Consider the following 27,364-nt stretch of genomic DNA (forward strand, 5'->3'; position numbering starts at 1 on the left):
CCTCGGTTGACAATGGTTTTCTCGGGGTGAAAATTTTCAATGTTATCCTCAACTACATGCAATATTTATATAATGGCAAAAATTACAAATTGTGACCCCCCCCCATCCCCCCTTTGCGCTTGATCTAATAGGAAGGATATCATAACATATTTGGAATGAATCGTTAGAGAAAGTTGTAATTTATCACTTGTTAAAATTGATGCCAAATAACGCGCTGATGCTGAATAACGCTCTCAGAAATGCTCATTGTTACCCATCTCATCTGCCGACACCGCAAAAACAACATCCTATGTAGAATTTTCAAAAGTATTTACCCTCAAACAAGACTATCCTCAAATCCACATGTTTTTTTTTACATGTGTTTAAACAGCCTGAGTGCACCTCAGGAAGTAACCTCAGCTACCAACATCAAATAGTTCCTTTGTATACAGCTGATTATTTCTGAAAATTACACAAAATTTCCTAATCAGGCGTACAAAAATTAAGAGAAAAGAAGAAGAGGAAATGAAAAGAATTGCGCAGGGGGAAAAAAATCATTCTTTTAAATATATGGAACTACAATTGACTAAGTTCATTTTGATTGGACAATTACCGGTGTGATGCCTTTACACATTTAGACGATCGATCCTGATGCCGGCATATTTTGTAGAATATTAATTATACATTTCTGTGCAGAATGTGTATTGATACAGTAGTTCCTTTTTTTAATTTTTACTATATACCCCCCCCCTCCCACCCCACCCTTTCAAATTTTCCATTTCAAACTCGTCTAAATCGTACTCGTTTACCATGCCAAGAAATTCCTAGCAAAATCTCTGGTGTAGAAAAACCGTTATAAATCAGTGACCTACAGTTTTGTGCATTACTGTTAAATGTTTGAAAACAAGTTGTCAATTGCATAAATCCAGACACATCTGAGTCAAAATGTCGGTCGAAGCATAAACCGTCACCGACTCTGGCATTTATACATTTTCCAGAATCAAAATATGAATGCTTGCGAAGAGAAGTCGATGAAGGCTATGCCTCTCGACTTCTCTAAAGAGAATAAGGTAGATGTAATAATATTTTGAGGAGGCCAGCATTTTGTAAAATCAAAAGACTTATGTACAAGTGAAGCAGAAATGGGAAGTCATGGTCAGAATCCACCGTTTCATTTACTTCAGGGCAAAAGAAATAATATGTTTGTTTCAGGTTGCCTCCGATTTTAAAAAAGGGTCAGGAGGTAGGTTTTTTAAATTTTTTTTTTTTAGATATTTTTTTAAAAAATAAATATGTGCCTTCAATGAAAATTTGATAGTGAAAGTTGTTATACAATGTGTTTAATAGATAGAAATTGACAAAATGCCCAGTTGTGATTGAGTTTTGATATACAGTCCCTGAGGGTCTCGACAGCCCAGTAGCTAAGTACTTTGTTACTAGCTTGAAAATACTTGGCACTCTAGTTTTCCTATTAGCTGTTACAAGTTTTTTGTCATTTTGAATTTCCAAAATTTCGGCTTGAGCATCACTGAAGAGACATTATTTGTCGAAATGCGCATCTGGTGCATCAAAATTTGTACCGTATAAGTTTTACATTTACAATAAATGTCTTAGCATATTAAAATTGTCAGACATCATATATGGAACAGAAACTGTACAAATTTTTAAAGGTGCGACAGATTATGCTAAATAGTTGTGCACACTTTCCTACATGTATTTATTCATAATCATTGTCATTTGTTTGTAATCAATGTGTCGGCTACTTCTACCCAAAACACAATATTCAACCACATACACAATGCATTTGACAAAAAGCATTGCATTGTATATACTTCATACAAATGTTTTTTAGGCTAAAGACTACCCTTGCACTTGGTTTGAGTGATTTTGTAGATGTATATTCTTGTGGAAGTCCTATTATTCCACCAAATAGTTCTTTATAATTACTTACATGCTTTGACATACTACAAGTAATATTTAAACATTGTATGAAGTATAGTTTAGACGTTCATTTAAATTCGTTGGAATAAATGACTCGTTGCTTTGAACACTCTGTACAAATTATTATTGCACTGGAGTTTTGGGTTGAAAAGAGTGATGGGTCATTTAATTTTCTTAATATGTCACAGGAACTGCTACTGCATGGATCAAGTTTGAGATAAAAAATAAAAATGTTTGACTACGAACGGGGTCTCATTTGGTGCTAGCCTTCACTTCACATCTGCGCGAAAACTGTCCGCTTTCCGATCTGGGTGATTCGCCTTGAATAGGTCGCTTAATATCGATTTGTGCAAGACAGTTATCATAATATTTATGGGTTCTGATGCGGGCATTTATGTAACATTATTGCCGACACCGAAGTAGCTTCTAAAAGATGTGCTGCCATTGTTGTCATCAGTATTGTTAACTCGTACCAAAATGATTTCGGGTAATAATTCATACATCGAAAAATTTAAATCGGAAAATTGGGGAAAAAAACTATAGGGTCGGGCGACCGGAAATGAACATATTTTTTATTTTGGCCTCATGCAAATGCACATATATGTATTCTAAAATCGTTATAACATATTTTGAAAAACATTAAACAAGTGCTGTGGGTACCATCCTCTTTCTGGCCTTATCATTTTATGACCCCCTTCCCCCACCTCTCTCACCGATTGACAGTATGTTGTAAATAATATTAATAAAACAATTATACTGGGAAAAAAGTTGAATTTTTATTAAGCTTTCAAATTCTATTCTTTTTTTCTTGCTTTCACCATAGGAAACGAATTCATAAACCTAACCAATGTATAAGAGCAGAAATCATGCAGGATGCCAGTTTGAAAATTTCTGATAGTTTGAATATGGAACCCGAACTTATTAGATTTTTTTTATCTGAGAAACAAAGTGTACGTAAATTAGGCCAACTCAACTTAATTTATAGATTATCATCCCTGTCCTGCCCCTCAACAATTGGCCCGCCCCGATTTTTATACGCCCGTCGAAGATGGGACGTATTATGGTATGGCGTCGTCCGTCTGTCTGTCCGGACCTTGTGGGCAGGATACAGACTGAACCATAAGCCCTAGGACTTTACAACTTGGTACATTTGATCACCATGATGAGAGAAAGATGCCTATTGTTTTTCAAGGTCAAAGGTCAAGGTTGTAGTATCACTTTTTAGGAAAACCTTGTGGGCAGGATACAAACCGAACCGTAAGCTTCAGGATATTATAACTTGGTATATTTGATCACCATGATGAGAGGAAGATGCCTATTGTTTTTCAAGGTCAGAGGTCAAAGGTCAAGGTCGTAGTATCACATCTTAGGAAAACCTTGTGGGCAGGATACAAACTGAACCGTAAGCTCCAGGATATTATAACTTGGTATATTTGATCATCATGATGAGAGGAAGGTGTCTATTGTTTTTCAAGGTCAAAGGTCAAGGTCGTAGTATCACTTATTAGGAAAACCTTGTGGGCAGGATTCAAACCGAACCGTAAGCTCCAGGATATTATAACTTGGTATATTTGATCATCATGATGAGAGGAAGGTGCCTATTGTTTTTCAAGGTCAAAGGTCAAGGTCGTAGTATCACTTATTAGGAAAACCTTGTGGGCAGGATACAAACTGAACCGTTAGAATATTTATGAAGTAGCGCATTCTAAGGCTATCCCTCTTTATATCTTGATATCCATTTCTACAAGCATAATAATGAATTAGCTCACAGAGGACAGTGCTGACTTCACTAAAATATGAATCCCACTAAAATATGTTTTCCTTGAGCAAAATCTACGGGCGTATTATGCCACGTTGGCGTTGCTCTTGTTTTTATTTTGCAAAACTTGCGATTTCCAGAAAATTTTCATGTCCAACTCAGGTATTTACACTTCTTGTTTACATTTTCGGTATAGCAATGTGAAAAGCCATGAAGAATATGGTTTCTTGCATTCTTACGGGCGTAAATCTTGAAGTTTGGTATATTTTTGTGTTTGAAATCAAGCTTAACCTGGAATTCGTCTGTGAATTAAGCATAGATTAATATCCATCTGGCATTAAATGAAGCACTTCTGTTGGCAAAAACTCGTTTGTCATTAATATTTTTCTCAGAAAATAAAAATTAAAAGATAAAATCCTCCCACCCGCCCCATACTTTTTGGTGGCCCTGGATGATAATCTACTAATTAAGTTGAATTGGCCTTAAAGACTGGAATTTATCCGGAAAAGTAGGGTCAAGATAAAATTTTAGGGTCGGTTGAGTGACCGAAAACACATCTTTTTAGCTCACCTGAGCTAAAAGCTCAAGTGAGCTTTTCTGATCACCTGTATTCTGGCGTCTGTCTGTCCGTCCGTCTGTAAACTTTTAACATTTTTGACTTCTTCTCAAAAAACCACTGGGCCAATTTCAACCAATGTTGGCACAAAGCATCCTTAGATAAAGGGAATTCTAAATTGTTAAAATAAAGGGCCAGGCCACCTTCCAAGGGGAGATAATCAAGAAAAGGTAAAAATAGAGTAGGGTCATTAAAAAATCTTCTTCTCAAGAACCACTGGGCCAGAAAAGATGAAATTTATAGATAAACTTTATTAGGTAGTGCAGATTCTAAATTGTTAAAATCATAGCCCCCGGGGGTTGGATGGGGCCACAATAGGGGATCAAAGTTTTACATACAAATATAATGGGAAAATCTTTAAAAATCTTCCTTTCAAGAACCACTGAGCCAAAAAAGCTGATATTTATATGAAAGCTTCCTGATATAATGCAGATTCAAGTTTGTTAAAATCATGGCCTCCGGGGGTAGGATGGGGCCACAAGGGGGATCAAAGTTTTACATACAAATATACAGGAAAAATCTTTAAAAATCTTCTTCTCAAGAACCGCTGAGCCAGAAAAGCTGATATTTACATGAAAGCTTTCTGACATAGTGCAGATTCAAGTTTGTTAAAATCCTGGCCCCCGGAGTCGGATGGGGCCACAATAGGGGATCAAAGTTTAACATACAAATATATAGGGAAAATCTTTAAAAATCTTCTTCTCAAGAACCACTGAGCCAGAAAAGCTGATATTTACATGAAAGCTTTATGACATAGTGCAGATTCAAGTTTGTTCAAATCATGGCCCTTGGGGGTAGGATGGGGCCACAAGGGGGGATCAAAGTTGTGGATACAAATATATAGGGAAAATCTTTAAAAATCTTCTTCTCAAGAACCATTGGGCCAAAGAAGTTCATATTTACATGAAAGCTTTCTGACATAGTGTAGATTCAAGTTTGCAAAAATCATGGCCTCCAGGGGTAGGTTGGGGCCATAATAGAGACTACGGTTTTACATGCAAATATATATGGAAAGTCTTCTGATATGGACCAAGGTGACTCAGGTGAGCGATGTGGCCCATGGGCATTTTTTTTTTTTTTTTTTTTTTTTTTTTTGCCTAAAGGTTTACTTCTTACTTCATTTTGGATCGAATACATCAAGTGAAAGTTTGTACATTTTATTGGATGAATCCTGGGGATCTGTGTTAGAGTTGAGCGATATTACCTGTATAGCATTATTCTTAACATGATAAACGATAGAACATGATACATGCATGATAGAATAGGATATATATATGCACGATAGGATAGGATACACGCACGATACGATAAAAAATCAACCTGATAAACGCAAAACACGATAAACGATCTTCACAATATACGCATTAATTTACTTTATAGGCGTATCAATCTTAAAATATTCATCTCACTAGAAGCGGAACAATTTTCTATACATTTTATTTTATTTATTTTTTTGTTAGATCAGAGCCAGTTCAATCCACACGACTGCGATGCCAACAAAGGATGGTAAGTATATAAAAGTGAGATAAGAGAGAATTTCCTTTTAGCACATAACTTTGGATTCTGATTCTTGGCTAGTCTTTGATGTTTCACCATATGATTTGTCATTGTGACTTTCACAGGACCTTTGGTAATGGTTCTGAAGGTCAGTCTTTGCAAAAAAGAAAAATCATCATAGCTAGGACATTTGGACAGATAATCGAAAACACTGTCACTCCAAAGGACCGAATGAATTTTCACCAGTCCAAAACCTTTATCATTAATATTGATCATAATGATATAGTGATTCATTATTTTGTAAAAAAAAATCATTATCATAAAATGATCGAATTACAGAACTTGATTCTTCTCTTATGAAATTACAAGCTTTCATCCAGTTCAGTTCTTCAGACAGAGTTAGTCTTCAAAATATTCATCCTCATTGATCTGTTGATCCATCCATCATAACTGTAGAGTAATTGGCCAAGTCTACAGATTTTACAGTTTTTCTTTCTGCCAGTTAGCTGTTGTCTTTGTGAAATTCTTGGCTGCTTTATTATACCCCCCGCAACAAGTTGTGGGGGGGGGGGGGGGGGGGTATACTGGAATCGGGTTGTCCGTCTGTCCGTCCGTCTGTAGACGCAATGGTTTCCGGACTCTAAAGCATTATCCTTTCCACCTACCGTCACCATATCATATATATGGACTACCCATGGGATGAAGATGTTCCCTATTGATTTTGGGGTCAAAAGGTCAAAGGTCAAGCGCACTGGACATCGAAGTAGTAATATGGTTTCCGGGCTCTAAAGGGTTATCCTTTCCACCTACAGTCACCATATCATACATATGGACTACCCATGGGATGAAGATGTTCCCTATCGATTTTGGGGTCAAAAGGTCAAGCGCACTGGACATCGAAGTAGTAATATGGTTTCCGGGCTCTAAAGGGTTATCCTTTCCACCTACAGTCACCATATCATACATATGGACTACCCATGGGATGAAGATGTTCCCTATTGATTTTGGGGTCAAAAGGTCAAAGGTCAAGTGCACTGGACATCGAAGTAGCAATATGGTTTCCGGGCTCTGAAGCGTTATCCTTTCCACCTACAGTCACCATATCATACATATGGACTACCCATGGGATGAAGATGTTCCCTATCGATTTTGGGGTCAAAAGGTCAAAGGTCAAGCGCACTGGACATCGAGGTAGCAATATGGTTTCCGGGCTCTAAAGCATTATCCTTTCCACCTACAGTAACCATATCATACATATGGACTACCCATGGGATGAAGATGTTCCCTATTGATTTTGGGGTCAAAAGGTCAAAGGTCAAGTGCACTGGACATCGAAGTAGCAATATGGTTTCCAGGCTCAAAAGCGTTATCCTTTCCACCTACAGTCACCATATCATACATATGGACTACCCATGGGATGAAGATGTTCCCTATCAATTTTGGGGTCAAAAGGTCAAAGGTCATGCACACTGGACATCGAAGTAGCAATATGGTTTCCATTTAAATTCTTTAATGGCTTTTTTCATCGCATGGAGATGCTGTGTTCCTAGATACCTTTTGGATCATAATACTGAAGTTTTACCTATTACCTACACCCTTTGGGAGATTGGGGTAAGCGGGGGGTATTCTTAGTGAGCATTGCTCACAGTACCTCTTGTTGTTTTTAAAAGCAAGTGTCACTAAGGTCAACCCCCTTGGCTTTATCTAGTTGATAAAATGTAGTCTCTCATTATAAACAACCGCTTGTACGTTCCTAAATAAGGTTTGTTAATAAACATTAAAAATATAACTCATTTAATGTTGACAGCCAAAATTTTGACCTTCTGAATGCATCTGTGTTATGTAAACAAAGACTCAAGTCTTTTTATGTAAACAAACAAACAAGTGAAATATTGATTCTGTAATATATAGCATCTTAATTTTGCATATTCACAATTAAATTTTAACTGCATGTTACCCAAAAAAACCGTTTGAAATGTGAAAGATATAATAAACTTAAATCGATATCCATTTCTTTCCAAAATTTTGTAAACAATAGCATACCGCATTCTTTGTTTACAAAACATTTAGCAAATAATAAACTCTCTAAAATGAGCTTCAGTGATAATGTATAACCTTAATTTTCATGTGAAATCTTTCAAACACATTAGACAGTAAATTTTGATCATTAAAAGTGAAAAACAAAATTTGGGGGAAAACCCTGAATCAGTCCCTTTAATACCTATTACTGTCAGCTTTCTGTAAGGAAAGAAGTGGCCTCCCAGCTTCTGTTCCACTTACTTCATCAACTGACTGCAAGAAATCTGATGTTTTCCTATAAAAGTTACTCTTTTCATGGTCCATCACTGCTGATAATTGCCAGTTTTTACAACTGTTTATGAATGTATTTGTATTGTTTTTACTTTACAAAAACTTCTTCAAAGTTAATTTATACAATATTTGCAAGTCATAACGGTCATGCTTGGATCTTCCCGTTGATTCAACTGTAACCAGACGTCCCTACCTCCACCTCTCGTTGAACATTCTTTCTCTTCTATGTTTCTCGTATTCTTTAGCTTTCTCTTCATCATTTTATTTCTATTTAACTTTCTTCCTGGTACAGCCCCATTGAAGTATTTTAAGACAATCATCTTGATGAACGGCAGAAATTAAGTACCCAACAATCGTTATCAGCAAAACGTTTGTAGGACTGTATCTTGGTATAAGGTAAATGAGCTTCGGTGATAATGTATATATTCTAATTTTCATATGAAAGCGTCTAAACGATAAAATATGGAAAATAATATTTGAAACCCAACTGATGTTGTACAGCCTTCGGACATACGGACTGATCTTACCAACCAGTACATCAGTCCAAATCAATTCTCATTGGTTGTATCTGATGGTCCGGTGCTTTTGGGATAGACTGGAAGGTCCTTTAACCAGGAAAAATGAAAACAGAAATATCACAGGGAGACATTTAAGGTTGATATACTTAACTGTAAATGATTGTTTCCAGCAAGACAACATGTCTGTTATCATAGGTTTTAGCCATTAAGATATTATCCAGTTAAAAATTTGTGTTAGAGAGTTTAAATGCATATACAATGTATTAAGATTTTGAAACAGCTATATAGACCCAAACCGAAATACCTGATCCCAAATTAAAAGCGAAAATTTTTGAAACAGTGTAGATTTTAAGTTTGTTAAATTCCGGGGCCCCAGAAGTAGGGTGGGGCCACAATAAGAGATCAAAGCCTGTTATGGGAATATAAGAAATTAAGATTAGCAGGACCATTCTAAATCCTAACAAAAATTCAATTGTTCGTAAGTTGTGTTAATTCAATTTTTATTATGCCCCTCGGCCCTGTGAAGAAGGTCAGGGAGGGTCCAAGCACATTGCTTTTGTCCTGTCAGTCTTAAACTTGAACCTTGCTCATAACTTTAAGTCTTTTGAATGGTGATCAAGTGATAGGGTTTTCATATACATCCTTCTGACAATTAAGAACTTTCTTTTGGTATCAAAGTTTTAGACCCTTTGAGTTTGACCTTCTTTTAAGAAAACCTAACCTGGCAATATCTCCTGAACTATTTAAGGTAGGGTTATAGATTCCTGATGGCAAGGAATTTCAGTTGATGTCATGTTGTTTGACCGTGTGACCTTGTTTAGAATATTAACCAAAACTTTAATCTTGCTGATTACTATTGAATGGTGAGTGATGCATATTATGCATTCATTAACACCTTTATTTTGATCTTGTAACCTAGACCTTGGATTTGACCCACTTTTAAAAATCTAAACAAGTAATATCTTCTGAACTGTTAAGGTAGGGATTTTATATTTTGTACATATAGATTCCTTAATTATGGCAAGACTTTTCATTTTGATTTTTATGCGCCCATCTTTAGACGGGACGTATTATGGTACAGCGATGTCTGCAAGTAAGTCCGTCCGTCCGTTCGGGTTTTTCTCTTTATAATTTTATTTCCCTTTCACATATGCTGAAATTTTATTTCCCTTTCACATATGCTGAAACTTGCTGTGCAGCTTCTTTGTGGGTCACTCTAGATCATACTGCAATTTTGATCCATTTCGACCTTTTTTCCAGGAGTTTTGCCCCTTTATTTGGAAATAATTATTATATGGAGGGTACATAATTTGTCCGCCCTACTCCTCCCACAGTTTTCAAGTGAGAGCCTTCTTATTCTGTGGAGTGTTTGTATGGGTATTGAAGATGTGCATGTGGGATGGATTTTGATTTTCTACAATTTTTGAGAAAATTACAGGTTGTTAAACTTAGTCTATTTGGAAATTGATATTCTATGGAGGGTACATAATTTGTCCGCCCTACTCCTCCCATAGTTTTCAAATGAGGACCATCTTATTTTGTGGAGTGTTTGTATGGGTATTGAAGATGTGCATCTGGGGAAGGATTTTGATTTTCTTCCATTTTTGAAAAAATTACAGGTTGTTGAACTTGGTCCATTTTGAGGAAATCTAGATTTTTAAGCTAAGACCCTTTGTTCATATGAAAGTTTGTCACAGCCTCATGATGGCTGATACTACCTGAAGCAAAGTTATACAAATTACAGCACAAGAAAAACACCCTATGTAAGCATTTCACGGGCGTATTATGTACCGTTTGCGGTACTCTTGTTTATTTTGTGACATTGTATCATTATATTTTGACCCTATGGGGCAAGGTTGGGGCCACAATATGGGGTAAGAATTTTTCATGAACAGCAGGGCAAGATGAATCATGTAAGCGATGTGGCCCATAGGCCTCTTGTTTGAGGTCAAGGTAGCCCAACTGATTTTGTAAAATCACATGATGTGAGAATAAGAGAGCTATTGAAGCATTATATCACTACATATTATATTATATTTAGTTAATTCCCGGCTGTATAATTTTTTATATTAAACATTAGGTGACAATATAAGTTTTAGAATCATTGGCTGAGAAAATTCATAAAGGTATCAAATAATGAATTCAATATCGTATATATTTTAGTTTTCTGATTTTAGCTGTGATGGCATAAAAAACATAAATATAGAATTAAAAAAAAACACCCTCCAAATATATAAAACGTACAAAATTATATGTGCTAGGTATATAATGAACAATGAAATCCTTCAATATCATTATCAACATAATGTAATTATGTTGTAGGTATCAAAATTTCGTTCTATCTAAATTGTTTCTAAATTTACAACATTTCTATTAGGTTTTCCGTTTATCGTGAAGATCGTTTATCAGGTTTTGCATTTATCAGATCTATCGTGAAGATCGTTTATCAGGTTTATCGTGTATCCTATCCTATCGTATCTTACGTGTATCCTATCCTATCGTGTTCTATCCTTTATGATGTCAAGAATAACGTTACGGGTACTGTAGAGTCCTATATTACATGTATAATAGTATAATGAAAATCCCTTTGGAGGCCAGAATCACTACCAAAAAAAAAAAACCCAACAAGGGCCAAAAAATATTTCACGAACATGATTTGAGTGGAAGCAACAAAAACAAACTACAAGTTTGAACCTGCAACGGTCAAACACCTAAAATCCGACAAGGAGACATCACACCCCCCTCTGATTTCTAGCAGAATCACCTACAAAAGTTTTTGACATAAAAAATATAACAAGGATATATATAAATTTAGCAAAAATTATCAAAAAAGTGACAATTTTACATAAGCTAAGTAGCTATGTTAATGAAAGAAGAAAAACAATCAGCAAACAACAAAAAAACCCACATACACACATAGTTCATTGAATAACAGGAAATGTATACTTCTATCCACATGGCACATATATATGATTTTAATCACTCTCAAGAAGCAATACAAGTTTGGTAACTGCATGGTCTCACATAGATGGCATGCCTATTTTCCCTGTATATATGACGACCTCAACTTTGTGAATATGTCCATCCTTACTAGTTGTATGCATGCACATTCATTGTCCTTCACTAATACTATATTATGTCACCTGATTTAAGTTCTGTAGAAAGCCCTTGCCTCTTACTGCATGATTAAAATTTAAACGATGAAGATACCCGGATCTCTATTTTCTCCAGAATTTATCCACTAGTAACTGCACACGTTTCCAAACCGATTTGAGTGCCTTTTTGTAACCAAAGTTAGAAATGGATCGATGTCATGACCAGACTTCATAGTAAGTATTCTTTATGGTGTGAGCACATCAGGGGCTTCAGGATCTGATGACATATCAATAAGCGGCCTATTATTGACTATTGCACATATTTCAGCCATGAGAGTAACCAACACGTCATGTATGAGATCCTTGTGTGTATGCTGTAGGAGCATGGAGATTAGTATCCTCTTTGCGGTGCCTAGATCTCCCATGCTCCGCCCATATTGGAGCATGCAGTGGTTTGAATTTCCAAATGGTATGTTAGCTTGAAAGAAATTCTGCAACAGGACCCTCCTCTACAAATTCAGCATCAACTGAAAGGGAATCTAACACATGGACAAAGTTTATCCCACTATCACACCGGAATTGGGTAACAGGACTGCGAATTGCAATGAAACGCCTCTCAGCATTAATGAACGCTGAACTTGAAAGCTCTTCAATGATCTCAATATGGATAGCCCTGGTAACTAGCCATGGAAACAATAAGGCCCAGTGCTTTTAATTGGCACTCTCTCCTTTGGTACGATGGTATACAACTGGCCATGGACCAAAGGTGTCAACACCTACATAAGAAAACCTGGGATGGATAGAATGATACCAAATGGGGGAGTGATGTCATTTCTGTTCTTTTTCCCATAATGGTCTGTAAGAAAATTTTACCACTTGACTGAGTATGCTGAATAGGCTTGTGTCACAGCTGACAGTCAACATCGGATAGCACCTAACCTTGACTCAGCTTCCTTGAGCTCACATTTTACTTTTAATAATGTACGACTAGCTCTAAGCTCTGCTTTCTTTCTCATGAGTTCAGCCTCCTCTGCAGCATATTTATATCAATTTTTTGCTAACAGACTGCTAAACTTGAGGGGATACTCACGTTCCAATAATATGTACATCTACAAATGGCAATGAAGCAATCTACAAAGTTTCAAGTCTATCCGATAAGCCATATAGGAGGAGAAGTGTTCACTAGATTTTGTGACAGACAGATGGACGGACAGTGCAAAAACAAGAGGGGAGACTTAATGTGATGTACCATTCATGAAGTATTAAACAAAGCCATTTGTTATCCTGTGTGTAAAGATAATGACCATCTTCAAATTAATTTTTTTTTCTGTATTAGGTCAGTGACTGTGGATATGACGCAAGAAAAGAAGCAGAGGAATTCATCCGAGAGAAGAAGGACAAGAAATGCCTACAAGTTCGTTTCATTGATGATGTCATTGGTGAGTGAAAAAATTCTTTTATCATGGTACATGTATATATCATTTATGTTAAAAAGTTTTTTGCATATCGATTATGAAAAACTATGTGATTAAATGTGAGTGCCTCAGTACTTCCACTACACCAAAGTTCCCTTTCACCACTTGTGCAGCACAAACCATGACCTATTTTTGAATCGGCTCATGAAGTGAGATGCTCAACCTATTACTGCTGTCGCAGATTTTTAGTGGCTCACAAACTTTTCTGTTGATTCTTACACTGACTGCAAATAAATTATAGGCATAAAGGTCATCATCATTTTGTGAGCTTTTCTGATCTCCTGTTGTCCATCGTCTGTCTGCTGTCCTTTCCGTCTGTCTGTAAACTTTTCAAAAAAAAAAACATCCTTGGGTGAAGGGCTTTTAAGTTTGTTCAAATGAAGGGCCATGCCCCCTTTAAAGTTATAAAAAATTATGTGGGAGTACCTTTCTCAAATTGCGAAATGCACCAGTGAGTGGATTTATTTACAATCGGTGTGTTAACTACGGAAAAGTTTTTATCATTGCAGAACATACATACATAACATAAACTTTGATTTGTTGATTTGCCATCATGACTCTGTGCAGCAGCCAATCAAATGACCGGCACATATTAATTACATACGATTATTTTTCAGGCAAGTTTGCCCACGGGTGATGAGTAAAAACCGAGATCACCCATGGGTATCTGATGATGCCTTGGGTGAAGGGGATTCAAATTTGTTCAAATGAGGGACCATTTCCCCTTTCAAAGGGGATATACATAATCACAAAAATGCAAAAATAAGGTGGTGTCATTTAAAAATCTTCTCAAGAACCACTGGGCCAGAAAAGCTGAAATCTACATAAAAGCTTCCTGACAAAGTAGAGATTCAAGTTTGTTAAAATCACGAACCCCCTCCCCACCCCCCACCCCAGGGGTAGGGTGGGGTCACAATAGGGGATCAAAATTCTACATGCAAATTTAATGTATAGAGATCCAAACTTGGCACAAAGCATCCTTAGATGAAATGTATGCATTAATATGAAAGCTAGGCCAAACCCATATACAAGGGCATATGATAATGAATTTGTAGTCAAGTTTGATAATTAAGTTTGATAATAAATGAATTTTTAGTCATTACCTTTGAAAAGTTTTTTTCTGAACGAAGCTGCTTGTATAATGATAGTTTTTCTCAAAGCTTCCCTGTTTATTGCTAGGAACTGCTGCTCAGGTGAGCGATGTGGCCCATGGACCTCTTTTAAAAGAAATCTTTTATATGATAGAAAAGTAAATATCTTTCATTGGTTGAAAAAGCATGGTAAATAATATGATGAATATTAAGATCCATGGAATTTTATTTGGCTGTTCATGATAAATTTTTTTATTTACAGGTTGTAAGTATCAGATTTGCTACAATGTTACACTTTTAAACATCGACAACATGAATAAGCACACAGTAAATATACATAGACTATGTATTGGGGAATGAAATGCTCTCGAATTTCACCTGAAAGAAAGCTGAGGTTTATAATGTGCACACCCTCCTCTAACAATAAAAAAAAAATCTGGAAAAATGTGACCAGTATTGCATTCAACATAATACAGGTATAAATGTTAAGTGTAATTATGCATTATTCCAATTGTATCTTTTCTTAAAGACACAATTTTAAGCCACTTCCTTTGAAATTTAAAGATAAATTAAAAGAAAAAAAGAACACATACCACATATCCATCAAATGTAAAACTTATACGGTACCAATTTTGATGCACCAGATGCGCATTTCGACAAATAATGTCTCTTCAGTGATGCTCAACCGAAATGTTTGAAATCCGAAATAACTATGAAGTTTTAGATCTAAATATAGCCAAAAACAGCGTGCCAAACAAGTGGAGCCAAATTCGTCCAAGGATAAGAGCTTAATGCATGAGGGAGATAATAATAGACAATAGATCTGATAAGACACTGTCTTGCAGATTCAATCAAGGGCGTGAACTGGGCACCCATGCAAGCTCAGATGTGTTTATTGTAATTAACTGCAGATTAATCCACCCCTTTCATCTACTGCAAAAATGTGGTCACAGTATTTTTTCTTACTTACGAGTTGATAATAACATGTAGTAAAGATACAAACAGTCCAATATTTGCATTTTCGAATTATGGAAACCGATTTCAGTCTTATATATTTATATTACAAATCACATTTTCCTCTATGAACCAACCAATTTCAGCACGTGGCACAGTCCGTTCATATTGACTATGAACAGATTATGAACTAGTTTAATTAAAGCACGCGACTGAGAGAGCATAATGATTTGAAGAAATACAATTAACACTTAAAATGGTTACAAAGATCTCGCCAAGTCACACCTCGGATTAAAATTGTGAACTTGCGTGGATTATCATCCCAATCTTGTTGTATTCTAGCTCCAAAATACGTACACTGTGCAATGTTGATAAAAGGCAGAGTTAGACGAAGTGTGACATCCTATGTTTTTACGTACGTCACAATATGATTGTGACATAGGTGGATCTTAGGAGTTTGTTTTATGCAGCAAAATATTTCCAGACTTATGCAAGCAATGCAAAGAAATGGTGATTTAGTAAATGAATATAAATATAAGAAATACACATCACTTTTGAGCTGTTCATGGTCAATGTGAACAGATTTGGATTTGAGGCAAATTCTGTGAATCGTTCTAGCAATTCACAGAGAATTTGCCTCAAATCCAAATCTGTTCATATTGACCATGAACAGCTCAAAAGTGATGTGCATTTCTTAAGTGACTATATTTGAAATTCTTTGAACATTTTTTTTCCCTCATTTTCTTTTGATTCTTATTTTTTCGACTAACTGAAAAATTTCTAAACTACATGTATATATATAGACACTGAGAATCAGTACTGTAAAAAGACAGGAAATTCACAATGCAGTGGGGTTCAGTGATGTTAACTGAATTCATCATTGTAACATTAAAGTTTTAGCTTTTGAAATCTATTGATTTGGAAAACTTTTGTTGGATGGTATCTTTGTGGAACTTTGACGGTTTCCTGTTGTGATATATATTATTTTCCTTCAAATTCTGATCATTTGTACATTATGGATTGTTTAGCACAATCATGAATTAGCTATGACTCTTAAATTCACATCCATGTTGGATATGTAATTTAAATTTTGGCAGTTCATGTCATGACTTGGTCGACTTTAGTCACTTTACACAGACATGATGCATTAAAGTATAAATCCTGCTAAAAGAAGTGTACACTCACATACGTACACATGCATTGTGATGTAGAGCAGTAAAACATCTGCCAAAATTGTAAATTTCATGATCCCCTGGGTAGAGGTTCTGACTACTGAGGGTGGGGCCAAACTTGGTATATAGTGTTTTTGTGTAAAACATTTAATTAACATCTTTAATGTTATTGATACTAAATCAAGACTAAATATATACTTTTAGGATCCTCCTTTACCACTTTTGTAAATTTCATGATTCTAGGGGTAGGGATTTTGGTATCGGGGTGCAGGGCCAACATAGATTTGAAACTTTGTACAATGCTTCATTGCCATTTGTAGATGTGCATATTGTAGTAACAGGAGGATCCAATTGTTAACCTTAAAGTTATAGTGGATCTGAGGGATGTAGCTGCATAACTGTAGCTCTCCGAAAAAAAATTATGTTGACAAAGACCGGCCTGTCAACAAATTTTTTTCCGGAGAGCTACAGTTCTGCAGCTATGAGGGATGGAGGGTGTAAATAGTTTGTGAACACTTCTCCTATGTGGCTTATCGGGGTTCATGTCTATGTTCCTGCTCATGCTTTCTCTTCCATACCATACAGTACATTAAGGGGAGGAAGTTTCATTTGGAGCTCTTCCAATTTTGGGAGTTGGGGATACATTTGTTTTTTTATAAAAACAATCTCTAGTGTAATTTAAATTTGTTTAATTGCTCACCTGAGCTGATGGCTAAAGAGAGCACTTTGTAAATTTGTAAATTTCATGATCACAGGGGAGGGGGGTAGGATATTGATTCCAGGTTAGTGCCAATATTATTATAGTGATTATTATCTATCATCTGAACGACTGCTTTAAGTTTGCTAATACGATATTGGAAAGGATTTACCAAAGTTGCGAATTTTACAACTTCAGGTATCATATGTAAAGTCTTTCATCAGAGTATAGACACTTTTGCTGAATTTTTAGCTTCGATTAATTGATATATGCAGAACAGGAATTTTATTCTAGATTTCATAGCCGTTGGGGGCTATAGTGATACTTTTAACTAATATAGGTGACTGATAAGGCCTGTGGGCCTCATGTTTTTTCATGCCGGCACATGGATCACTTTGTCCAGAGTCTGTCATGCAACAAATGGTTGGAGCAGCAGGCATGTACATGTACTGCTGTAGTTGTTGTTTTTATTGAATAAAGATAATGCTAATTAATTCCTTTATTGAAATATTTATTCACTTTGTATTTCAGGGAAAGGTGTTTTTGCATTAAGAGACTTTTCTAAAGGAGAATTTTTGCTGGAGTATGAAGGAGAGCTTCTTAATTTCAAGGAAGGATCTAGGAGAATGAAGGAGTATCCACAACACCTAGGAAGTTACATTTACTTGTTTAATTTCAAGAACAAGAAATTTTGGTAAGTTTTGTTTGATGAATGCTTTATATCCAGAGTTCTTGAAATTTCTTTTCAAGTGTCAGCCCAAACAAAATTTTGTCAGTCCAGAGAAAAAAGGTTTTTATAAATTTTATTTATAATCAACTACATGTGTAATTGTATTCAATCTCCATCTCAGCTATAAGTTCATAAATTATCTTTTCATAGCCTTTCTCATCTTCCCTACACTCTGAACGAATCTTCCTCACTTTCACTATCTGAGTCACTTTCTTGCTCTATTTCTCTCTCACCCTCCACTTCTCTCATCCTCCATTTCTCTCTCTATCCTGTATATTCCTCACAACTTCTCTCTCATCTTCCTCTGCAATCATTGTAACTATACTCTTTCTTTCACTTTTGCCCGGGTGTAGTTGGACACTGAAGTGAGCACTTTCTGTTGTCTGGCGTTGGCGTTGTTGTCATCATAAACTTATCACATTTTCATTTCTTCTCTAGAACAATTTGGCCAATTTAAATTAGACTTGGCACAAGTCATCCTTGGGTGAAGGGGATTTATGTTTGTTCAAGTGAAGGACAGTGCCCCTTTTCAAGGGGAGATAATAGTGAAATTGCAAAAATACAATGACAAATTTCAAAAAATCTTCTCCAGAACCAGCTGGCCAATTTCCATCAAACTTGGTACAAATCATTCTTTCGTGAAAGGGATTCAAATTTGTTCAAATGAAGGGCCATGTCCCCCATCAAAGGGGAGATAATCACAAAAATACAAGAATAGGGTGGGATCATTTATAAGTCTTCTTCTCAAGAATCCCTGGGCCAGAAAAATTGAAATTTACAGGAAAGCTTCATGATATAGTGCAGATTCAATTTTTGTTAAAATCATTGCCCTCGGCGGTAGGGCCACAATAGGGGATCAAAGTTTTACATGCACGTATATTGTGAAAATATCCCCCCCCCCCTCAAAGAAGAGGGACATATTGCTTTGCACTGGTCTGTTGCTTGGTCGGAAGACCACATGTTGTGTGCTCAATATCTTGAGAACCATTCACTTTATCATAATGATATTTCATATGTAGGTCAGTTATGAGAAGAAGAGGACCCCTATTGTTTTTCAGGTCCAAAGGTCAAGGGTCAATCTTATCTGGGCATAGGAAGACACTGTCCGCTCAATATTTGAGAATCCTTTGCTTGACAGACATCAAGCTTGGTACACTGGTACATCCTAAAGAGTAGATAACCCCTATTGATTTTGAAGTCACATGGTCAAAGGTCAAGGGTCAAACTGGACATAGGAATATACTGACCACTCAATATCTTGAGAACCCTTTGCTTAACAGACATCAAACTTGGTATATTGGTACATCTTTTGGAGAATATGAGTCCTATTGATTTTGAGGTTACATGGTCAAAGGTCAGGGGTCAAACTGGACCTAGGAATATACTGTCCACTCAGTATGTTGAGAACCCTTTGCTTGACAGACATCAAATTTGGTGTGCTGGTGCTTCTTGAGGAGTCAATCCACTCTGGACATAGGAGGATATTGCCTGCTCAATATTTTGAAATGGTTTGGCGCTACTATCAATTAAATGATGCATGTGTATAACCCTTTTCAATTTTGCACCATATGGGGGGCATACATGTTTTACAAACATTTCTTATTTTTGGCAAGACCTTAGTATTTCATGTAATGCAATCACCAATGGTGTGTGAATTTGATCTTGCAGTCAGACTTACTTTTGAAATCTCTGACCTATGTAATATCTCCCGAACTATTCAAGGTATATCTTTCATATTTTATATTTCATGTTCTTTATGGCAAGACATTGTTTTATGTTGGTGTTTGACCTTGTGACCTTAACGTACATATGATAAAAATCTGACCTATTCGATATTTCCTGTACTATATTAGATAGAGCTTTTATATTTTGTATATAGATTTTGTATCATACTGTGATCTACATTTTGACCTTGATCTTATCCAGATGTTTGTCATATTGGTGTTGAAGCATCTCTTGTGTTATGTGAATTCATTATCAATTATGTTGTGATCCTTTGGGCTAAGATGGGGCCACAATATGGGGTAAAATTTTTCATGGGAATAAATATTGATTGGAATAAATATTGATTAAAAAAAAAACTTTTACAAATCACAACAGCTGAACAATTGCAGGACCAAAGTGACTCATGTGAGCGATGTGGCCGATGGGCCTCTTGTTCCATTTCTAAAAAACAACACCACTTTCTAAATATACGATATATAGATATATATGTATAAATGAATTGTGGTTTCTTTGAAGGATTGATGGAACATTTTCCAAGCAAACTGGAAAATTTGTGAATGATGCAGAGAAAATGGCGAAAGAAAATAATTCCGTCATGAAATTAATGGAGGTAGACGGGAATCCTCACCTTGCCCTTTTTTCTACCAGGAAGATTTTTAAAGGCGAGGAGATTTGTTATGATTATGGAGAAAAAAACCTGCCATGGAGGAAAAAGGTGAATTTAAGGAAATCTTATTGGGTTACTGTAGAGCTATTTTCATGACCTCTGCAGTGTTGGCATCTTTGTCAAAGAAAATTTCTTCTATCTTTTCAACCAAGGGGGATAGGATAGGGTGGGGCCAAAATCATTATAATGATTATTGTCTTTGTTTGCTGTTAAGGTATAAAAACTAAATGCATATTTAGGTAAAGCAGGAATGGATGTACATGTACCAAAATTATGAATTTTGCAACCTTAGGGTTTTTACTCTAGGACAGATTCAAATTAGTCATATCATGTAAATGTTACATAAATTATATTATACAATCCACTCCACTTATATTGAAGTCGGTTATATTGAACTATCAGTTATATTGAAGTTAAAATAAATCTCCCAGTAGCAATATTTGTATAGTTCAGAACTTTGGATATAATGAACAATTCAAGTCGGTCCCCTGAATTTCAATATATCCGGAGTAGACTGTATAAAACCTTTCATCAGTATAGGCACTTTCGAGGGCACTTAAGTTTAAGAACACATCTTGTTTTATGCTGATGCTAGCTTAGATATGCAGAATAGAATTTCATAGCCCCTGGCACTAGTGATACTTTCAACTAATACACTAGTGTCCGATAAGGCCCATGGGGCTCTTATTTTTGGGGTACCAAATTTCTAACCTTGTGAACGTGACCTTAGTCATATTGGTGTTTCTGCATCCGCATATTGTGAGAATTTAAATTTGGTTATGTTGGGACCCTTTCAGGCTAGGTAAAAAAGATCTTGTTATCTTCTCTTTAAAAAAATGTCTTAAAAAATCATTAACAGCTGAGCAATAATAGGGCCACCATCATCATCTTCATATTTTTGGCTGGGTTGCACAACATGCACCCGGCTTGTAAAATGGTGAATGGCATGCAGGTGTCCCTGTAATAGAGTACCTGTGTAATCAACTCCTCTCACACTTCGAACGTGACATTCCTCAAACTTTGTACAGCTGTTATGGAAGCATTGAAGATGTGGATGCATGTGTCTTTTTGGAACTGATCGGACATTCTACGAAAATTTACATGTAATTGAACTTTGTCGTTTTTATGTGAGCATGCATACATGTAGTACCTACTTTGTGTAACCAACTCCTCTCACAGCTTTTACTTGACATTTTTCAGACCTTGTACATTATAGTGATTATATAAACATTGAAGATATTCATGTGACATTTTAAATGTGCTTCTGGTTTTTTTTTAAAATCTTCATGTAAATTTTCTAGTATGTTTTGTAAAAAGGTTACCTTCATAATCTGGCTTCAGTGTATTTTTATTTCATCTGGATCCATGTACTGCTGTCTTTATGATAGATAACATATTGTAAAGCAACCCAGCCATTTCTGTTCTGGAATCAATTTTCATGTTTCAATATTGTTATTATCACCTACAAATGGTGCTGACTTCCAACTGATTTGATATACATGTGAGCATATTCTATGTATGATGAATTTTTTACTGTAGGCTAGCTACTGACAAATAAGTCGAAATTACAGGGGTTTCAACAATCTCATTTAAAGTCAGCATTTCACAAGTTTTTAGTCGTTATAATTATGATCTTATTTGCAACCTTTGATATATTAGGTCGAATGCTGTTCGGTGTGTTTTATGCCATTTGTTGGGCTGTTCTTTACATACTTCGCATACTGATTTTTACTACAGATTACTTTAAATAAAGAAGTGGACTCTATTACAATAAGGTACATGTATCTATATATTTCAGAAACAAAGAAATAGAGCTGAAAAGAAAGAAGATGTTAAGGTAAGCTAGGATGTAATTTAATTTTATCTGATATTGAAATTGTGATAGAAGTAGCATTTTCGTGAAATGTTACAGTAAATAAAATCACAGTGTAGGATATTCCATTCCATCTTTTGCAAAAGGTGGCATATGTACTAAATCAGGGATCAAAATAAGTTAATGTAGTGAAAATCCTATATGCATACATAAAATACTTACTGTCTCAAAACACATGGTTATTATGTTAGAAACAGTTGAGAAGATATCTGAAATTCCCAATTCTACCATTCTTTTTTATAGAAATTTTTTTGTCAGTGCACGAGGAAATGTAAAAAATATTTAGTGAGGCTGAAGGCCACCCAAAGCAATGAAATGTGTGGACACATGTTTATTAATTGCAGCTTAAGTGATATCATGAATAGGTTTAACAGGACAGTACAAGCGTGGGGCTATACAAGTTCACTCAAACAGTACAGAGGAGTATTTAGGAAAATAAAGTTTTCAGATGGATAGTGAAAAAGAATAGTTGTTTGGGAAGTGAAAATAGGAAAAGAACAGGGCTTGAAACTAACTTTTCGGTCAGGCCAGACTAATGGACAACATTTTCCATCAGTCTGCAGAGAAATTGATTAGTCCGCCACTTGAATTGAAACTTTTAAGTAAATAAAAAAAAATAACAATGCAAAACATTTATTGTTTGACTTTCCGAACTGTTCACACAAGGAACAAAACAGCAACTGTTTCTCATGGCCATACCACAACCATTTACACTGAAAACTTCTTGACTGTTTCTCCTTTCCAGTGTCACACTTGGCCCAGGTGAGCTTTTCTGATCGAAATTTGTCCAATGTACATTGGTGTTGTAAACTTTTTTTTATTTTCATCTTCTCCAGAACCACAGGGCCAATTTCAACTAAACTTGGCACAAAGAATCCTTGGGTGAAGGGGATTCAAGGGGATTCAAGTTTCCTCAAATAAAGGACCATGCAAAAATAGGGTGGGGTCATTTAAATTTTTTTTCAAGAACCACTGGGCTAGAAGAGCTGAAATTCATATGAAAGCTTCCTGACATAGTGCAGATTCAAGTTTCTTAAAACCATGCCTCCAGGGATAGGATGGGGCCACAATAAAGGGATCAAAGATTTACAAAAATCTTCTCAAGAACCATTGGGCCAGAAAAGTACAAATTTATCTGAAAGCTTCCTGACATAGTGCAGATTCAAGTTTATTAACATTATAGCCCCCCGGGAGTAGGATGGGGCCACAAGAGGGGATCAATATTATATTCAAATATGTAGTGAAAATCTTTAAAAATCTTCTTCTCAACCATTGGGCCAGAAAAGTTTACCTTTACATGAAAGCTTCCTTACATAGTAAAGATACAAGTTTGTAAAAAGCATGCCCTCAGGGGTAGGTTGTGGCCACAATATGGATGAAAATTTTACATGGAATATGTAGGGAGATCGAATCATTAAATATGGGCCAAGTTGACTTAGGTGAGCAATATGGCCAATGGGCCTCTCCCATGGGCCTCTTGTTCTTGCTTTCGTAGGAATTTTTCTGAGTTTTGTGACAGGATGAGGCCAATGCCTTTTACGTATTTCATTAGATTGGCAGCGGTAGTACAGCACTGTGGCAGAACACTCACTTCATAATGAGAGGTTGTGAATTTGAGCCCTGCTTTTTTATTTCATTTTATTCAGGTATAAGATATCACAGAATGTCACGTAACAAATTGAAACCTGGCATAATCTATAGCACTATGCAGTTATAACAGTTAAAGAATAAGTGACTGTATGAATAACATGACAAATGATGATATAATAACCTAAGGATAAACCATAAAAGCTTAGATTAGCTTATTTCCAATGGGGTCCTTATATTTATATAACATATGATCAACAGACAAAATTATAAGAATAAACATTACATGACTAACAATTGGAATTTTGCTCATGCCATGTCCGCGTCAAACCTAAGATATAAAGATAAGTCTCTGTGATGATTGCTCCTTCGCCAAATGCTCAGCGTCTTTTAAAAGTGAAAATCATGGGTCTTTTGGATATGACCTTAAAACCAGGGATTCTATACTATTCATAAGATTTGGGACTTTCCAGAAAACAGAATTAGTAAATCAGGACAAATTTTAAAAGTCAATCTTTCTGCTTTTTAATTTTGGATTTTAAAACCATTTTAAACATTTCACAGAGGGATTTTTTTTCTAACGTTGAAATAAATCTATAGATTCGGACTGATAGTAAAATGAGTCAATGTGTCCACCGTGATATCGACTGATGGACATACGTAAGTTTCGAACCCTGAAGGAAGATTATTGTGGTCAATTGAATAGAAGATGGGCAGTAAACAATCAGCAAAGCCAGCAGCGCTAGAGGCTGTTCACATAGCATTGAATTTCTAAAGATTAGGACAGAAAAAATTCAAGATTACACATGTTGAATGACTATTCTGCTTGGAAGAAAATTCCCATAATTCTAATGACTAGATCCTTTTTTGATGTGGTAAAGTCATTTTTGGACCTGCATGAAATTATGAACTTACTTGAATAATTCAAAGAACTTGAGCCTGAACAAGATGTAAGGCTCACGGCGAGTGTGACTGGTCGACAGGGGATGCTTACTCCTCGTAGGCACCTGATCCCACGTTTGTTATATCCAGGGGTCCGTGTTTGTCCAGCTCTTGATTTTGTATTCCTTATAGGAGTTATCACTGTTATCTTCACTTTTTCTTTTTACATTAAACATTATATATGAATAACCAACCAAACATTTTTTTGCAAAACAGACTTTTTTTTGAAAATCTTTGAACAAATGACTGGCCATTACATGAAGTATGAACTTTATGTTAATTTTATTTGCTCTAGAAATAAGTTTTTGGGCGGGTTGCACAATGTGTAAACGACTTATAGAATGGCCCAGTGAATGGTGAGCAGGCGGGTTGGCGAGTGACCACCCCTGTAATAGGGTACCTACTTTTTGTAATCAACTCCTGTCACACCTCTAACTTGACATTCCCCAAACTTTGTACGGTTGTTATGGATACATTGAAGATGTGCATGTGTCTTTTTGAAATTGATCAGTTTTCGAAAAATTTACATGTAGTTGAACTTTGTCATTTTTAAAGCAGGTCTTGAATAAACGGTATCTATTTTTGTAATAAACTACTCTTACAGCATTCATTTGAAATCCTTCAGACCTTGTACAGCTGTTATGGAAGCATTGAAGATGTTGGAAATGATCGGACATTCTTTGGAAATTTTACATGTACATGATATGGCAGAGATTTTTTTAAGGGTCTGTAGAGGGCTGAAATTTGGCCCTATTCCCAATGCTAAAAAACAGGTGTTTTCCCAAAATGATGCCTAAAAATTCCAATATGATGGATGATTTGATGAGAATGATAAGAGAATATGCCATGTTGCCCCACATGCAAATGTTGGTCCAACAACAGTGCCACTCTGTTGCAAAAAATTTGTGACTTTTTTTTTCTGCCAAAGACCCGAAATTAAAGATTGTTTAAGCCATGCAGCCACATTGATGATAAATGTAAAAATATCAATTGGTTAACTTTTTACTTATTTTTCTTATTTTTTGTATGAAACAAATTTCCCAATTTTAATCAAATATCGCTATTTTCCCCAAACTTGAAGGCCCTGGCCCCTGGATTTAAGGGGTAAAAATTCCCTGCATAGTTGAACTTTGTCATTTTTTAAGCATGCAGGTACCTACTTTGTGTAACCAACTCCTGTCACAGCTTATACATAACATTTTTCAGACCTTGTACATTATAGATGTTATAAAAACATTCAAAATATATATGTGACATTTTAAATGTGTTTCTGCATGATTTTTGAAAAATTCTACATTTAATATCTTATTAGATTATGTTATGGCGCTGTCCGTGCATCTGTCTGTTCGTCCGTCCGTACGAGGTCATGTTTTCTGGACTTTTTTCCCTAACAGATGCATGTACGACTTTAGAATTTGCATGGTCACAATTTATCCCTCAAGAAGTGTAAGAGTGAGTTTGAATTTCAGCTGGATTGGTCCATCCTTGACCTACTTTTTGGGCTAAAATTAGGTCAAACATTATTTGTTTGTTTTTTCATTATGGATACAGATATTGCCCTGACATTTAGTCACAGGCTTCCTCTTGGAGGATTACAAGTTCAGTTTGCATTTCAGCTGGATTAGTCCATCCTTGACCTACTTTTGGGCTAAAAATTGGACAAACATTTTTCTGGTTTTTTTTTTTTTTTTTTTTACATTACTGATACACATATTGCCCTGATATATAGTCAAAGGCTTTCTCTTGAAAAAATTAATACAAGTGCAGATAATATTTCAGCTGGATTGGTGCACTATGACCTACTTTAGGGATAAAAGTATAGCTAGGTCAAACGGTTTTCCAGATTTTTTTTGGTATGGTCACAAATTTTGTCAAAACCTCCCTCTCAGAGAAATACATAATTAGTTCTCATTTCAAACATTTCAACTTAAAGGACACAACGCATGTTTCTAAACTTTTTCTTTTTTTCAGCAAAATTAACTCTTTTTATGCCTAAAACTACTTTAAATGTGTTTTAAATGAAATATTTTGCGTAGTTTTCGAGTTTGAAAGCGATGAAATTCAAATCTTGCGATATGCATATTTTCTTTCGCTAGTTTACGCGCCATTTTGTGTGACGTCATATGCGCCCTCGGGTTTGAAAACATCTATTGGCCATTTCATAAACAGATTAGATTTAATCGACAAAAAACCAATTGTCACGTTAATGGCTTGTAAATAATAATGCATTAAGATGTTTTGTGCCGTGCTCGGGTGTACTAGTTGTCGGTAGAAAGGATTTAGACTGAGTATTTTTTAATTTTTCGAAGGAAGGTACGAGAAAAAAGACGTGGATAATTTTTTTGTTGGAGCAAGAACTTTACCTTAAAAAACACACCTAGTCACCTTTTCAAACATCGCTTGGACAGAGACCCTGATAAACTGCGAGAAAATGGATATATCGAAGCTATAAGCACTGGTAGGCCTATAGCATACATTCTGTTTTGCTCTTCAAATTCAATACACACTCGGATCAACTGACCTTCACCTTGTAACAACATATATCGACGATACAATGTAACTTCTACCAACAGGTAGATTTACAACGACAAAGAATAAAGATACAAAATAATTGAACTTTTAATTATACAAATAATAGAATATTGTATTTCCTAACTTTAAATTGAATTATAAAATTATTTCTTTATTGAACTCGTAGCATCTTGAGTGCGTCAGTAGGCTATAACGCCGGGCTCC

The 27,364-nt window shown here is 35.7% G+C and overlaps 1 protein-coding gene across 1 annotated transcript in view; it reads left to right on the forward strand.

The window, feature by feature from the left end:
• Window positions 1-27,364, forward strand: part of LOC125662490 (uncharacterized) — a 101,548-nt gene that overhangs the window by 12,273 nt on the left and 61,911 nt on the right. The window contains exons 4-8 of the mRNA XM_048894726.2: window positions 5,756-5,801; window positions 13,052-13,154; window positions 17,636-17,798; window positions 20,076-20,274; window positions 22,025-22,063. Of these exons, the coding sequence (XP_048750683.2) occupies window positions 5,756-5,801; window positions 13,052-13,154; window positions 17,636-17,798; window positions 20,076-20,274; window positions 22,025-22,063 (550 nt within the window). The remainder of the gene's footprint in view (window positions 1-5,755; window positions 5,802-13,051; window positions 13,155-17,635; window positions 17,799-20,075; window positions 20,275-22,024; window positions 22,064-27,364) is intronic.

This window comes from Ostrea edulis, chromosome 8 (genome assembly GCF_947568905.1).
Source record: "Ostrea edulis chromosome 8, xbOstEdul1.1, whole genome shotgun sequence".
Taxonomy (NCBI): domain Eukaryota; kingdom Metazoa; phylum Mollusca; class Bivalvia; order Ostreida; family Ostreidae; genus Ostrea; species Ostrea edulis.